Source organism: Cynocephalus volans, chromosome 15, assembly GCF_027409185.1.
Source record: "Cynocephalus volans isolate mCynVol1 chromosome 15, mCynVol1.pri, whole genome shotgun sequence".
NCBI lineage: Eukaryota > Metazoa > Chordata > Mammalia > Dermoptera > Cynocephalidae > Cynocephalus > Cynocephalus volans.
Window position 1 is genome coordinate 74406752 of NC_084474.1, and position 17643 is coordinate 74424394.

The 17643-nt window shown below is 34.8% G+C and overlaps 2 protein-coding genes across 4 annotated transcripts in view; one reads left to right on the forward strand and one right to left on the reverse strand.

Annotated features, from left to right (window-relative positions):
• The window catches only part of MRPL13 (mitochondrial ribosomal protein L13), a 49359-nt gene extending 41133 nt beyond the window's left edge, over positions 1-8226 (reverse strand). The window contains exons 1-2 of one of the 3 annotated variants that reach the window (XM_063080006.1): positions 8081-8226; positions 6259-6382 (exon numbers count right to left, since the gene is read on the reverse strand). In XM_063080006.1, coding sequence (XP_062936076.1) covers positions 6259-6382; positions 8081-8107 — 151 coding nt within the window. In that variant the 5' untranslated portion in view covers positions 8108-8226. The other 2 variants (XM_063080005.1, XM_063080007.1) reach the window with 2 other exon arrangements.
• A 250-nt stretch (positions 8227-8476) lies between these two features.
• Positions 8477-17643, forward strand: part of MTBP (MDM2 binding protein) — an 82809-nt gene continuing 73642 nt past the window's right edge. The window contains exons 1-6 of the mRNA XM_063079857.1: positions 8477-8594; positions 9389-9469; positions 13400-13473; positions 13570-13718; positions 15355-15413; positions 17029-17173. Of these exons, the coding sequence (XP_062935927.1) occupies positions 8477-8594; positions 9389-9469; positions 13400-13473; positions 13570-13718; positions 15355-15413; positions 17029-17173 (626 nt within the window). The remainder of the gene's footprint in view (positions 8595-9388; positions 9470-13399; positions 13474-13569; positions 13719-15354; positions 15414-17028; positions 17174-17643) is intronic.

The window sequence follows — 17643 nt, forward strand, 5'->3', positions numbered from 1 at the left end:
TCCAGTGACTTCAATGACAAACCTTATCCTCTCACTATAAAAGAAGGGAAAGAATTGGTGGGTATAATGCCATGCGAAGATAATGAGTATCATCACTAATGGATCATACACCCTTTACTGCTAAGTTTTTTTTTTTTGGCGGCTGGCCAGTCTGGGGATCCAAACCCTTGATCTTGGCGTTGTAAAATCATACTCTGACCAGCTGATCTAATCAGCCAGCCTGCCTCTGCTAAGTTCTGAGATCTCAGAAATCCTTCTCAACATACTGCTCCTCCTAAAGTTATTTGCCACCTTTGTACTTCATCATGTACCAATTCTTCAATTAGATATTCATGGAGACCTATAGTAAAGGATAAAATTTTCCAGCCTTATTTACCAGTTCTTTCCCACAGTACTGTATGTGCCAAGCAAGCCATACTACTAGCAATACTTGCTACTCCCTGAAGCACTACCCCATTATACCTATTCAACACACACAAACACACACTCACACACAAGCATACATATACTTGTCCTCTAATCTTCTGTCTTTGTCTCTGTTCCCTCCACTAGGAATGCCCTCCTAATTTATCCTCACTTGTTAACTTCAAGTTCCAACATAAATATCAGTTCTTCCATAAAGCCTCTAATATCAAAATCAACTTCCTTTGATTCTGCAAAGATGACTGAATTTCTCTTATGAACTTAGTAAACTTTACCTTGTCCTAGCATTTGTCTAATTTTATTCCTTCCAACTACACTGTAAACTCCCTGCTGAAGATTCTTAATTGTGAGAGTTACCAGTCATAATAGGTATTTAAAAAAAATTCCCGGTGTTCATTTTAAACTTTGTCTGAGATATTAAGACTCCATGCAAGGGCAGATTCAGACAGAAACATCTGTTAAGTTTGGTGCGAGTCTTGGGTTCTTTCAAAATTTGCTTTATAATCCTTTTCCACTGATGAATTAATTAATCCACTCATTACTTATTACCACTTTCTAATTAGATTTTTTTTATTGTTGAGTTCTACAAATTCTTTATATATTCTGGATACAAGTCCTTTGTTGGCTACATGGTTTGCAAATATTTCCTCCAGTCTGTAGCTTCTCTTTTTATCACCTTCACAGGGTCATAATCCCTTCTTCTAAGTTCTTTGCTTTAGCACAGGTTTTTAAACCACATAAGATTGAGACTTAGTATCCTAAGAAGGTGACTAAAGGGGTAAGGCCCCAGGGTCATCTTCTTCCTCCTTCAACCTAAGCAGTACTGCTTTTATGTACTGGGTTTCCTTAAAAGATCTTGTTTGAGGTTTGAGAAATGTTTGAAAAATAGCTATTCTAAATTAGTGATAAACAACAAAGTTTGTTTCTAACTTTGGAAGGACAAATGTCCAAATGGCTACTTAAGTGTTATTTGTGGCATCCTTGAACTTGCTTGGCCAATTTGATGGATGATCAAGAAGGTTACTATAAAATCTACTGAGTGTAAAGACACTATGATAGTAACAAGACATGTGGTTCAAATTTATTTCTAATATATAAATATTCACTTCCAAAAGAGATAGTATTCTAGATATAACCCGAAGCAAAAATCTCCTTCAGTGCTTTGTAGGATGACATTCTAGGAGTAAGGTGAAGTATAAATGTGCAATTTAGATTGCAAAATTATAATGATACTATTTGGAATAGATTGACACTTAACTGAATAGTAAGAGAGGAAAATGTTAGCTAGGCAACTTCAAGAACATGATAAATTTATGAGGCAGAATACTAGAGATTAGATTAGATCTTAAATCTGATTTTTGCTGAATTGTTTGGTGTGCTAGCATTCATGACATTCACCTTTAAGAACTGCATATAACTTTTGACTTATTTCATTTCACACTGACCAGGAATATTTTAAGATAATCTAAAGATAACTTTAGTACCGCTAAAGAAAGGTTTCCCTCTACTTCTTTTAGATGCTCACTCATATAGTCCTCATCGACTAATTAATCTGTTGGCAGTGAAAGGAGTGGAGTCCTCATGATGAAGAATAAGTCATACTCCACAATTCACCACATGCACTTTCTTTTGATTTATCAGTGAAAAAAGAAATATGTTTAAAAAGCTCTCAAGTCCCAATTCAGGAGGACAGCTCTAATTAGAAAAAGGAGTGAATTCTTTTCCTAGTTACATCATTTCCATGTTGACCCACATTTTCCATAAAATATAATCTTATAAATGAAAAGCTGGTTTTCTACAATGCTTCACAAAGGTCCATTTGACTAGTTGTTCAAATACTGTAAACATTATGTTTAGATACATTATTGGTTAACTTTTATAGCCATTCCTAGAAATATAATCACTATTTTGTAATGTTATTTTTGGGGGGAATTATGTCAATTTTCACATATTTACAGTGATTATGAGCCCATAATACATGCTTAACAAATATTTACTAAGCCAATAAATGTCAAAAATAAACTCAAAATGCAACATTTTTGCAAATTAAAAATTATGTTCAAGTTTTGATTTTAGTGACATCTTGTGGACATGAGAAATTTTGCTGATATAGGTTACATATTAAATATGGAAAACAAAAACGCAACTCAGTCTTTAAAAAGTAAATTTCATAGAAACCTTACAGGCTGCCACTACAGCTCTTCTGGTGTCAAGCAGAATGCTTACCCATTATTATCAAAGGAATACTTCTGTAATAATGATGTGCTTGTTAAGGAAGCAGAACTTTACTTGAGCAAACAAATAGTGCTATACTTGGAGACAGAAATTAGGTGACTACTATCAATTCCACTTTTTCTCAAATTTTGTATCATTTGCATTTCTACAAAGATAACCTAAGAGATCTTGTTTATTACCTGCTGGTATCATTGCTAAGGAAAAAAATAAATAAGTAGAGAAAAATAGTGTAAGTGCCTAAGAATCACCATACTGAAGTAGAATAGGGAATTTCCTACATGGGAAAGCAGGTGCTTACGTCGTAGTCCCAGTTCTACTATAATATAGTTGAATGACAGTGAGAAGGTCACTTTATTCTTTTGACTTTAATTTTCTCATCTGTCAATGAGTTAAACAAAGTACCTAGAGTCCTAGGGATTAAACAATTCTATGAATTGGTAACTTTATGATTATGGCATTTTTCCGATCTGCCAAAAAATAATTTTTAAGTAAACAGATTGATTTATTAGTAGGGAAAATACTAGTGTGCTGATCACTATTTTACTTTCAAAATACAGCTGATCTCATTATTCATGGATTCGGTATTTGCAAAATTGCCTACTTGTTAAAATTTATTTGTAGCCCAAAAATCAATACTTGTAGTGCTTCTGTGGTCATTCAGGGACATGTTTAGAGTGGAGAAAAATTTGAGAGTTGCATGATGCACATATTCTCAGCTGAGACCGAACAAGGTTATACTCTGCCTGCTTGTTTCACCTCTAACACTGTAAACAAGTATCCTTTTCATGGTCTGTTTAGTGTCATGTTTTTGCCATCTGTGTACTTGTACTTTTTGTTAGTGACTTTACTGTTTAAAATATTCCCCAAAGGCCTGGCCAGTTAGCTCACTCGGTACAGTGTGGTGCTGATAACACCAATGTCAAGGGCTTGGATCCCTGTCCTGACCACCTGCCAAAAAAATAAAATAAAATATTCCCCAAGCCTGGTACTGGAGTGCTGTATAGTATCCCTAAGTGCAAGAAGACAGTAGATGTATCTTATAAAGATAATATGTGTGTTAGATAAGTTTTGTACAGGTGTGAGTTATAGTGCTGTTAGTCATGAGTTTGATGTTAAAGAATCAACTACATACTGAATAAAAAGTCTTTAAATAGAAACACATAGAAGAAGGTTAAGTATTGATTGGTTAATGAAAATGTTGTGGCTAGAGGATGGTTGATGAAAATGCTGTGGCTAGAGGAAACTAACCCTGTATTTCCCCTAGAAATAATGGTTCAGTATTTAGAAATCCAGAGTTCACGGTGACTTTATAGAACATAACTACAGGGAGTAAGGAGAACTGACTGTACACATAAAATCCGTTTGAAAGTGTCATTCCATAAACTATTTCTGACAAGCATGTATTATGGTCCAGACATTGTACTAGCTATTTGAAAAACAAAGATTAACATGACAAAATCCTTAGATTCATATTCTATACTGAGCTTATTTTGATACCTGATCAAAAATTTCATTAAGTGGAGAAAAAAGATTAGAGCAGCAATCATAAGAAATAGGAAAACTCAAAAATCCTTGCTCTTGCCCAAATCAAATGACCTGGAATACTCTTCCCCCTAGATCCATAAATCCAAAAATCTAACCTAGGTTAAATAGTAGAGCCCTGCTAAAAGTAGTTTCTTCATATTCAGAACTGGTATTCATAAATGTGTCTGTTCACTCAACAAACATTGCTTTCATTCCAACTATGTGTCAAGCACTATTGTAGGCACTGGGAATGCAGCTGTGAACAGAACACAGGCAAAGGTCCTATCTTCTTGGAACCTGGTCAATGAAGGAAAGGTAGATAATAAACAAATACTTACAGGTCAGGTGATACATAAATGCTATATATACATATTTTTTTTAAAAGCAAGGTAAAGGTATAAAGGCTGAAAGGGTGAGGCAGACAGAGGAATCAGGCAAGACCTCTCTCAATATAAATGAGGGAGCAGAAATCTGAAAGATGTGAGGGAATAAGCCATGCTGTTATCTGGGAAAGAGCATCCAGACAGAGGGAGCAGAATATGAAAAGGCCCTAAAACAAAAATGTGCTTGGTAGGCAAATTAATGACACAGCAATAGGAGTAAAATGCTCAAGGGACAGAGAGTTAGAAAACAGAGAGGTAACAGAGGCCACATTACATAGAGCCACATCCTTACAGGGCATTGGCAGAACTTTGGCTTTTACTCTTTCATTTGGAAAAGATAACTGTAGCTGATCTGTGGAGAAAAGACTATGAGGGTACTCCAAAAAGTTCATGGAAAAATAGAATTAAAATATGAATCTGTCCCATGAACTTTCTGAAGTACCATTGTATATGGGGTAATGGTAGAAGCAGAGAGACCAGTGAGGAGGCTTTTGAAATAAAACATGAGAGAGTACAGTGGTTTAAAGTTACAGTAAAATGGATAAATGATGAAAGGTGATAGATTTCAGGTATCTATATTTTTTCTAATATATATGTTTATGGAGGGGCTGAACAAAGAGGAATCATAGATGAAGCACTCTTCCACATGTGTGCACTGGGAAAGAAGTACAAGAATACTGATAGAAACAGCGTTTGTAATGGCAAAAAGTTGGAAACCCAAATGCTGATTGTATGGGTAATTATTTCATCATCACTATCATCATCATTGTTGTTGTTGTTGTTATTATTATCATTATTTTGGGTGGCTGGCTGGTATGGGGATCCAAGGCTTTGACGTTGGTATTGTAATGTTGCACTCTAACCAACTGAGCTATCTAGCCAGCCCATCATCATCATTATTACTGTTAACTTTCTTTAAAATATACATACATTTATATATATGTACCTTTGTATGTTTAATATATTTCACAATAAAAAATTAAACAAAAATGTGATCAATTACAGAAAATGCTGCTGACAGGTCTAGCAAGATGAGGATTAAGAATTGATCCCTGGATCTGGCAGTGAAGTGCCTCGGTAAATGAAGTCAATCAAAACTACCTATAAGCAGAACTCTTCTAGAATGAAAACAACTTTTTTTGTTTTGTTTTGGAAGATGGATACAAAAAAGCAAATCTATTAACTCAAAAAAGTAAAAAGTAAGCTTTCCATACCCAGCTAGCTCTATATAACTTTCTGGGGGAATGGATTTTTAGAAGAGGGCAAATTATTTCCCTTATTTTCAAAAACTCTCTATTCAAATGCACGTCATCGTACCTGGGGTCTTCAAAAAGTTCATGGAAAGATTCCTCTTATCTTTCAATTCCATTTTCTACAAACTTTTTGAAGTACCCTTGTATAAGAGTGAACATTTAGTTCATAGTGAAAATCAGGATACTTCTGAGAATGAAAGGAGGGGCTACTTATAATTTTGCTGGACAGTGGCATAAAATGGGGTTATCCCAGGCAAACTGGCTCATATGGTTTTCCCATGAATAAGCCAAATTCAATTTAGTGCACTAGTAAATAGGTTTTCAATAAGAGATCATCAGGAAAAAAAGGGTCCTTAAATGTAGCCCAGGCAAACTTCATCAAGATTGTCTTCTGGCATGAAAATTATGATTATTAAGGGCAGGTTTCAAATGATACTTACTCAGTTGATGGTACACAGGTTTATGTAATCCTTGAAGTTTTATTGATGCCACAGCAGCAAGTTTCCCAGGGGGCTGCATTTTCCCATCTAAGAGATACCACACTCGAGCAAAAGTGGCCCATTGCTTGGGGGGTAAAAAAAAGGGAAAAAAAAGAAAATTTTAGTTAATATGGAAATAATTGAATTTATTATTATATACCATCACATATATTACAGTTAATGTCAACAATTACTTTGAAAAAAAGACTATCAGTACAGATTTGTTTACATTTTCTATCTCTGAAAAGGCGTCTTTTCTCATTATTCTGCAAAGGTAAACACAGTAATTTTTCCCGTCTTCTATTAGCAATATGACTCACGCTTTGTTAAAAACATTCCCAAAGATAAATTTCACTTTACATTATGACTTACTTTTTTTGTATAACACAGAATAGAATCTGGAAGGGTAATGAGAAGCTCTTATGAAAGTAGAAGTTGTTTATGAAGGTCTTCAAAAATTTAAGATTTGTAGGTATGTTATATTGAAACAGCTTAGTGGCCGATTGGAAACTGAAGATGATTCAGAGTTCAATTCCAGAGAAGAGTTAAGTAGAACAATGTAGTTGGGAAAGTACAGATGGATGACGTTGAATAAATTTAAATTGTAAAAAGCTGACTCAGACAGACATTTTTAAGTTGCCCCAGGCTAGACCACTGTTTTTGTAGAATTCATCAGAGTATTCAAACTCTAAGAAAATTCCAGCCCAGAATGATCTCCAACAGATGCTTTTTCTATACATATACACGAGGCTAAACAATGCCGGAAAAAAATACAACTAGGCTAGCTGGTTTTATTTTAGATTTAATTATCACAAACTTTAAACCTGCCTGTACATAAGCAAAAGACCACCCCCCCCATCCATTGCAGGCTAATACTTTGATAGAAAAAATATACTTTGATTTAAAAAAAAATACAAATGCTGCCACGATGTCAAATAGCTATAAACGTTTTCAAATGTTTAATTTCATTTCCTGTACTTATCTGATCACGTACAGGTAACAAAACAGTCCAAGGGAGGAACCACACTTGGAGCAGCACTAAGCTAAGAGTCACCTTAGACCAACATATCCAAAACGAATTCCTACCTTCCACCCGAAACCTGCTTCAACTTCAGCCTCCCCTATCTCAGTTGATGGCACACCCTTCCGGTTGTTCAAAAAGCCTCGGAGTAATCCTATTTCTCCTTTTGCTGTCCTTCAGGAAATCCATTGACTCTTCGAACAAAACCTACCACTTTTGCAGACTCCAGCGTTACTAGTCTGGTGCATGCACCATCATGGTCTAGCCTAGATTACTGCAATAGCCTTCAAACGGATTCTCTGCATCTGTCCTCCGCTAAGCCCCATCTCTGAAAAGTCTATTCTCGACCCAGCAGCCAGAATGCCTTTTAACACCTAAGGCAAATCATGTTACTCCATGGATAAAAACCTTCCGACAGGCCCCCATTTTACTCAGCAAAAAAAAAAAGTCCATACAGCGGTCTACAATGTCCTATGTGGTCCACCTTATTACCTCTCTTATCTTCTCTCGTAATACTTTCCTTGGGGGTGGGGAGGGGGCTTGAAAAGAGCTGACTGAAAAGAGCGGGAAGGAGTACCAAAAGGACTATAGCAAGTGGAGGCCAGACTCACGACCCTCTTGTATGCGCTTTCCCAAGGCACCTCTTGGCCGAGGGTCTCGGCTTTCTGCCGACTCAGCTTCACTCCTAAACCGGCCGGAATCATCGCTCTCCTTCTGCCAGTGTAGCGAACCCTTTATCAAGCCACAAGAGTCCGAGCTCACCTGCTGCGCCCTAGAGAAACTCGACATACTACCCTACTGGAGCGACCGTCCTTCTTCCAAGAGCCCAGCTCCGGCAGGCAGCGTTACTGGCCGGGTAGGAAACGCACAGAGCCAAGCATTACAGTTCCTAGCCCAGCCAGCGCTCGTCTGCTTCTCCGCCTTTTCTGGGTCCCCTCCAGTCTTTGCGCGGTAACACTTTCGTCATGAAAGGAGGAAGTAATGTAGTTATTGAGAGAATAACTCCCGAAAATAACCCGCTCGCTGGAAAAGTGCGGAAAAACGACGGAGGACACCATTTCCAGCCGACCTCAGCGCAAGGGAACCGGAAGTTGTCACAGCGCGCGGCTGTTTGGATGTGGAAGTCGAGACCGAAAACTGGGGGTAAACTTTGAGGAGATGGATCGGTACCTGCTGCTGGTGATCTGGGGGGAAGGAAAATTCCCAACGGTGGCCAGTGGGGAGACGGAGCATGGGCCAGAGGACTCGTCGGTTGAAGGTTCCGGAAAGCAGCCGGGTAAGCGCTGGGCTGAGAAAGGGCGGGAAAGGCTTGCGGGGAGGGGAAGAAGTTTGAGTTTGGGATCAGGTTCTGCTGGGGAGGGACCTATGTCGAGTTGTCCCAAGAAGTTGTGACTGTATTTGGGATAGGTCTAATGAGGGCTGATTGGTATTCATGAAAAAATAGGGACAAATTTGTCGATGCAAGATTCCCGCGCCCAGAAGTGCTTGGCACAGTCAAAACTAACTGAATTCCTTGTCTTAGTAATGGAATTTCTGCTCTTTGAAAACAAACCTATTCAATAAGTATATCTGCCTCCTGTGTTCCACATGCAGGTTTTACAGAAAGGAGCAAGATGGGTGAGGGTTTTGCTGTCCTGTCTAGAATTTACATTCTAATGGGAGGAAACACCCCACATATTCGAGGAAACTAAATCTTAAAAGCAAATGATACATTTTATTGTATTGTGTTTTGACTCTGTATTGTGTTTTATTTATTCGTTTGTTTTCATCTAGCAGGCATTTTGAGGAGGTTGTGTATGAGGTATTGTGACAGAGTTTCCCTTCTCAAAATTATTCTTTTGGGGGAATTTTGGGTTTGTGCCAACTGGCTGGAACGTACAAATCAATAGCCTTTCCTGTTTTCTTGCCTGCTTTAGGTTTACTATATCAAAACTTGAACAGATCTTAAGCAGCTTGTATTTCTTTTATGTACAACATATTGGTATTCAGAATCTCTGATGGTGAAATTGGAATAGGCCTAGATTATGCAACTCTTGAGCCTGTTGAGTGAGTCTGTCTTTTCCTTTTCAGACTTCACAGCAGCAAATGTTTATCACCTCCTGAAAAGAAGCATTAGTGCTTCAATTAATCCAGAGGATAGTACTTTCCCTGGTAAGTATAACATAAACCCTTCTTTTTTCTAGCACAACATTTGCATTGGAAATTAACTTAATTTGGTCGCTTAGGAGTACAAGAAATATTTGTTTCCTGTGTACAAGGCACTGGGATATGGAGGTAACTAAGGGAATACAAAACTGAAAAAGACATGACCTCTCTCTTCTTGATGCTTGAGTATTATAAAGTTGTTATAAAAATTATTCTAGGTTCTAAGCTTGAGTTTTGCTCTTTATGAAACTTTGTTGTGCATCTTTAAGTCCATATAACATAGGGTAATGTGGCATTATGAGGAGGATTTATGATTTTGTCCTGAGTAAAAATGCATTGTTACCATTTTTCTTTTCTGTCCTTAACTTTTACTGAGTCTTTTAAAAATTTTTCCTAATTGTTAAATACAGTGATCTTTTCTCAGTTGTTACCTCCTCTGACTTTTGGAACTATTTCACTTTTTTGATCACCCTTAATTTGTTAAATCTTTCCTCCTTTTGCTTCTATTGTAATTATACAAATGTTTCTACTTTAATACTTCACTTCCTCTTCTTGTCCTCAATCTGAGAATGTCCTTTAAAGGCTCAGAAAATGGAAATGCCAAGACAGACGAAGCCCTAAAAGCTGAAGGATGTTTCCGTAGATGCCAGGGAGAGTGTGCTCATTTTAATAACTTTTTAGTCCTTATGACTGTACCATCTGCTCATTTTTCTTTTCTTTCATCAGAGAACCTCTTGTCTCTTGGTTTCAACTATCACCACTGGGAAATGATTTCTGATACGTATGTGCAGCACTAGCCCATTTTCCAAGTCTCAGTAGTGCTCTCATTAATTTTTCAAGTTGGTATAATTTTAGTAAATACTACTATTATTGCAGGAAAGATTTTTCATTCGTGTAAAAGAGCTCTTGGGAGCATTCTAGGGGTTCTCATGATAAGCTTAACTTTCTGCTTGTGTGGATAGAAGATTTTTATATAGACAGACTTTGTTTTGCACAGTAGTCTGGGATTATAGAAATGGCTGCAAGTTGGAGCCATGCAAATCAATAATCAGTGGGAAAATTACAGTTGTTCCATGACTTTTAAAACTTTTTGTCAAAACATTAGAAAAAAGTCTCTAAAATATGTTTCGGTAAGTGAAAAAGGTAGTAAAAGTAATATTTACTTTGTATACTATAATTTGAAACATTGAGAATTAAAGTATTTTATTTTTTTGTAAAAACCTTATCAAGAGTAATTTGAATAGTGCTTGCCACCTTCTTGACATACTTACATAATTATGATACAGAGTGAGCATCTTTTCTATGCTTTGGCAAATCATCATACTCCAGTTGTATCAGCTTCCAATGTTTTATCCTTTGCACTTTCAATGTTCTGAAATATCTGGGTACTGTTAGTGCAAAGGATTTTGCTGATGTTATTTTCTCTGGGACATCTTCATCCTTTTCATCATAATGTGTTTGTCACAACAGCTATTTTTAGGACTCCATTTATGTTGGATTTGAGTATCACTTTCTATATTAATTCTTTTTTTTTTTTTTTTTTTTTAACTTTCTGCCAATTCCCTCTTCCAATTATCTATTTATGTAAAATATCACATGGGTTTACCTGGAAGACAAGGAGGCAACACAATTACATTTTTTGTCATCTGTGTGTGAATTGAATAGCAGGTATGTAGTGATCAACTGGTGACAGACTTTGAGAGTAGTAACAGGATTGGTCACTGATCATGATACGCATCTTTTATTTATGTAGTGATTTGTGGACTGAGAATCTAGCAGTGATGTTTTACGTTATGCAATTGTAGTGAATTAACATACCATGGTAACTGAAGTTTGAACTGGTTTTTTGAGGGACTGGTGCTATTTAAACTACAGTAGCTGAAATTAGTGCATATCAGAACCATGCACGAGAGAACTGTCGTATTGAATGGACCAAGCTAGGATTATTGCTTTCAGTAATTTGGTAAGTCTGAGGAACTGGATGTATACAATATGATTATAATAGGGATAAGGCTGGAGAGGTAAGCATAGATATGTGGAGGGCTTTGTAAATCATGTTAGCGTGTTTGGATTTTCTCCTAATAGTAATCAGCAACCATTAAAGACTTTAAAGGAGGAAGAGACATGGTCAGGTCTGTGCTTTTTAAGTATTTTGGCAGCAGGATAGTAGATAGATCAGAGAAAAGTAGACCTGTTAGGGGGTTGCTGCAGAAGACCATCTGAGGAATGCAGGAGGCAGCTAGGGTGGAGGAAAATGGACAGATCCTAAGGAACTTATGGAGGTTAGAATTCACCTGATTTAGTATTGAATTGATGTGGTTTAGGAAAAGGGAAGGATGAGTAAGGAATCAAGGATGACATTAGGTTTCTGGCTTGTGTAACAGTGTGATGGTGGTGACATTACTGAGATAGAAGCAGATTTGGAAGGAATATGACACATTCAATTTGGAACATGTGAGTAGTTGCCCATAAGATGTCAAAGTAAAAATGTTTTGTAAAAGATACATGTGTCTGGAACTCAAAATGGCGGGGGGCGGGGGGTGGTGCTGGAATTACAGTTGAAGCCATGAGAAAGGATGGGGTTGCTTATGGTTAGTGGGAAGAACAGAAAATCTCAAACTGAATCCCGGTATTTAAAGGAACTGAACACTAGTTTTTAGAGGAATGAGAAAGAGCAACCAGAAAGATAGGTAACACAGAAGCCAAGTGTTTTAAAGGACAGAGTGGTCAAATATGTCATGTTGGATTCTTCTGTCTTATTCTTACGCTGAGAGGCCAAGTAACAACAGAACTAAAAACTTAGATTTAGTAACAAGTCAGTTATTGGTGAATTTGGTGAGTATAGTTTCAGTGGCTTGTTGGAGATAAAAAACCAGATTGAAATGCATTTGGAGGTGGTGGGACAGTTGAGGAAATGGAAGCAGTCAAATGTAATCAGAACTTTCAGAAAGTTTGTCCTTGAAGAAGGATAAAGAAAGGGATGTGAATTTAAAGGGACCCCCTTTAAAAAAATAATTTGAGAAATACTTGTGTGTATTTAAATGCTGATGGGAAGGAACTGACAAAGGGGAACAGATTGAAATGCAAGAAAGATAATATATAATCAGTGGTCTAGGGTTTTTTCAGAGGAAGTCTGATGGATAACCTTGAATTGGAAGGATAATACCTCTTACATGTTAATAGGAAAGAATGAAGAAAGACTTAATGGGAATGCAAGTAGAGTTGTATGTTTGATGGGTTCTATTTTGTTTAAGGAAGTAGGTGAAGTTTACTGCTGAGGTTGTTGGAAGAAGGTGGTAATAAGCACTTAGTGTCTTACCTATCTTCTATGAGTTAAGTCTTGGTTACCACATTTCTCCTCCCTCCTTTGAATCCAATTTTTGCACATAGATCTAAGTTATTCATGACTCCACTGACAGGTACTCTGGAATGGCCCCCTTGTAATACTCCATTCTCCAAGAACATCTTACTTATCCTTAGGCTATACTTACTTTTTAACTCATGTGTCTAGCCAGGCTAAACCAGACCTGCATGGTCTTTGGAGAGGGAATTGTTTTTACTAAAATGACGTACGTGGTTTTGTGTTACTCAATAGTAATTGAGTAAGTATATTTTTCAACATCTTTATGGCAGATTTTAATCTGTTTGAAATGGTAATTAAAATAACAATATGGATTTTGAATTGATAAACTGAAACAAAGTATTCATTGTGAGTGAATAATTTTGCTCTTTAGGCAGATTTTTCTGTTTGAATTTTTAGCAGAGATTTAAAAAAAATCCATGTATATATATATAACTTGGAGAACTATATAATATGGTTCAAAATTATAATTATTATGTGATTAAAAAATTACATAATTCTCTAGGCATATATGCTATGACATCTGCTTATTTATGATATGCCTTTCTTCTAATAAGTGTGATTTTATTTTCAAGCCTGTTCAGTGGGCGGTATACCCAGTTCCAAGAAGTGGTTCTTTGCAGTGCAAGCAATATGTGGATTTTATCAGGTAATATAAATCTAAAAAGTAATTATTAATGAATATCTTTGTTAATATAAAGAATTTTATGAATTCATTACTTAGTGCAATTTTTTTATTTATTAGTTTTGTAGTTCTGATTGGCAAGAGATACATTTTGATACAGAAAACAATGAAATTGAAGGTGTTCTTCAAACAAATATCGAAGAATGTTTGAGTACTGTTGAGTGTTTTGAAGAAGATAGTAACAGCAAGGAATTGATGTCCTTGGCTGAGTATGTTTATTTGCTTTTTATACTATCTTTAAAATATTTAACACGAGACAGTTATTTTAAGTCATGTGGGTGAAGATACATATTTTATTAACTATAGTAAGGAAATTTTAATTAATTGGAATGTTCAACTCTTCATTTTCGAAGATATTAGGAATTTAGGCCTTTTATCTGAATAAAATTCTTTAAAATGCAAAAATTGTAGGTGAAAATGTTTTGTTTTTTAAGTTTACATAATTGTAAGAATCATAAAAAGTGATATTTTAATGAACATGTCACTTTCTTAAAGATAAATCTGCCTGATACTGTATTTTAAGAGCTTGAATAGAAATGTTGCTTAATGTTAATAGCTGGCATTCAAACCAAAGTATCATTTTCATTTTGCTATTTGAGGCTGAAATATGTGATTTCTTCAATTTATGTGTGTCTTCAGCATTTCAGTTACCTTTTAAAATCCGTAAAGATTTTTTGAGGATTGTATACATGATTGAGTTCACTTTTAGGTTTTTTGAATTGTGGTATAATATATAAATTGATCCAGTTGACATAAGTTGGGATTAAAATATTTTTCTTCATAAGATATCCCATTTCTGACTCATGGTTAATACCTTTAATTTTAGTTTTCTACAGTATTTCATGGCAGAAAACTGCTTTTGTTGTATTTTCACATTCACATATTATAAAATATCTGTAAGTAGCTGCAGACTTTAAAAATTCCATTTTCCTATTTCCAGACTATATTTGTTTGTACTGATTATTGAAGGGAGCCTTTGTAGAACCAGGGAAAGAGCATTGAACTGTGGGTTGGTAAAAGTGGTCTCTAGTTATATGATCTTAGACCAGTCACTTACCATGTCTGGTCCTTTATTTTCTCATCCATAAAGTGTTGAGGTTCTTTTAGGTGATTTCAACAGTTCCTTCACCCTTAAAAGCTCTTACCATTCCATGTTTTCCCTGCCCTGTTAAAAGATGACAAGTGTAAAAGTAAATATTTTTAAATGGCCTAAATATTATTTCCACAAGAGGGAGCCTGAAAACTATAGTTTAACATAAAATTCCTTAAGTTTTTTAGACAATGGTGGGTATTTTATATTAAAGGATTTAAGTACCTTTATACGTTATGATAAGTTATTTGGAGAAAAAAATTTATCATATGGGTAAAATTAATAGGTTTTGAAGAATTTAAGGAGGGCATCATATTCTCCAGTTAGGGCTGTTCAATGCTGTTCGGTGAAAAGCCATATCCTTCTTTGTTAAACACTTAGCAATACCTTTTAAGATTCAGAAAAATGGTCTGTTTTAGTGATTTATATTTAATATGCTAGATATAATTTAGGGAGTTTTATTCCCTTTTTCATTTGTTTGTGTGTTATTTTGGGGGTGGGTAAGAACTTGTACTTGGGGTTTGAATCCTAGCTTCCATATGTACTTTATGTAACTTTAATCAAGTTATTTCAAGTGGAGATAATAGTAGTATATAGTAGATAACATGGGATTGTTATCAGGATCAGATGAAATAGTGCATCTACCATTCTTAATAGTGTCTGGTATATAGATCCTTTTAATTAATATTACCTATTATGATTATATATAATATGTATATGTTGGTTTTTCCCCCTAACTAACCCTTTTATTTTAGTCTCTATGAAGAATCTGCAGAAAATTTGCATCAGTTATCAGACAAGCTTCCTGCTCCTGGTAATATTTTGACTGCTTTTAGTAATTTGTATCTTATGTTACACTTTTTATGAATGAGTGATAAATTAAGTCTTTAACTTAGTGTTCTAACTTTTAATCTTGAAATATAAAATGAAAAATAATTTCTTAATTGAAGTTGATACAAAAGATACTACACTATTTTAATAAAATATGCTACTAAGACGTTATAGTTCTTTTCATTGTTTTCATTTAGTTAGACAAAAAGTAGAACTTAGAAAGTTAAATACCCATCTTTGTTTCCTTATTTATTTATTACTGAAGAAGAATCTTTTCACTGTATTATTGTTTTCCAGACTATGTTCTATAGAACACTAGTCCTATAAAGAACTCCTGGGAAAAGGTTCTTTAACCTAGATAATTTGGATAGCATTCTTTTTTGGTGAAGTTAGTATACACATTCTCAAATGGAATATTGTACAGTAAAAGAGTCCCTGTATTCAGTATTTTTTTTACAGAAAGCATTTTTCCTATATGGAAAACATATTTTGTGAAGTACTGTATCATACTAGTCTTAAGACTTTTTTGTCTAAAATTCATCTTTTTTTGTGTTAATCAAGTAACTGTTATCTGTATAAGTACCGCGTGCTAACCGATTGCGCCACTGGAGCTCCGAAGTAACTGTTATCTAAAATTTGGTACAATTTGGCATCCGCACATCATTTTGAAGAGCTTTCTTTTCTGAATATTTTTATTATCGGAGATCATTTGTTAAAGCAGATATTTGCTGTATCTATTATATGTCATACATTGTACTAGGAGCTGAGTGTAAATGATGCGTAAAACATATGTAATTACCATAAAGGACCTATATCTCACATTGAGTCCTTTTATTCAAGGAGATCATATTTTAGTGCAAAAAGTCACACATGGAAAATAACTGAATGCATTGATAAATAAACATATCAAAATTGTGAATGAAATGTGTCAAGTTCAAAGTATGTATATATAGTTGCTGTTTTGGCAAATTAGAATACTTTCATTATCAAATTTTTATTTGGTTTCTGTTTCGAGTTTTCTGTTCTTTCAATAAATTTATAATTTTATAACTTTAGAGTATTGAAAAGTTATCTTTTTTCTCAACATCCAATGATGTCAGTATAATTCAGTTTTCTGAGTGTTTTATTGTCTTTTTAAAAGAGAAATAACTTATTTGAACATTACCATTTTATACTAATTCATTCCCTTTTGGATAACAAAATTAAGTGTAGAAAAATATAATGAAAGTGCACAGGTTTTTTTTTTTGTTTGTTTGTTTGTTTTCTTTGTTGAGTATGACAACAGCATTGATGATCTTAAGAGTAATGTGTATAATTAACCATTGCTACAGAATTGGGAACTAATTATGATATAGTTCATTTGTTTTCTAGCATATGCTAGCTATTTCAAGATAACATGGCTTTAAATCAAGTGGTAAACATTTAAAAATTTTGATCTCCTAAAGATGTGTATTGTTTTGAAGAATTTCAGAAATTAAAGTTAAAAATCCTCCTTCATCTTCTAAATAAACATAAAATTCAATTGTTTGAGGTGCTATTTTGAGAATGTTCAATCTATCATGTTTAAAAATTATAAAAATGCCTTTTTCTCTTTCTAGGTAGAGCAATGATAGATGTAATACTATTGCCCTCTGACAAAGATCCTCCTAAATTGAAAGACTGTTTACCTACCATAGGAGCATTAAAACATTTGAAGGAATGGTATTCCGCAAAAGTTACTATAGCAGGAAATCACTGGGAAATGTAAGCTTCTTTGTTCATATTTGATTATTGTCTGTGTTGTCCGTTTTTACATTTAACACACTACTCTTAGACTCAGCATTTGAAAATTATTTTAATGTGACAGAATAAAGTTTTATGTTAAGCTGTAATCGAAGATTTATCTCTTGAGAAGAATGTAGATTTTTCATATTTCACATTTATATTTCTGAGAAGTTTAAGTTTTTAGTACATATTGATGCTGTTTTATAACTGTTATCGAGTATTTATTTTCCAAATACACTGTGTGCTTTTAAATAGGCTTGTATTGTCTAGTAAGCAGTATGATGAATACCATGGATACATAGATACACTGGATTTGTAATATTACATTTGTTTTTGTAACATATTTTTTGTGTGTTATGTGCCAGTGTAGAAATAAATATACACTGTTATATTTTATGGCATTGTAGTAAGGATTAATTGTATATTACAGTTTTGACCCTTAATAAGTA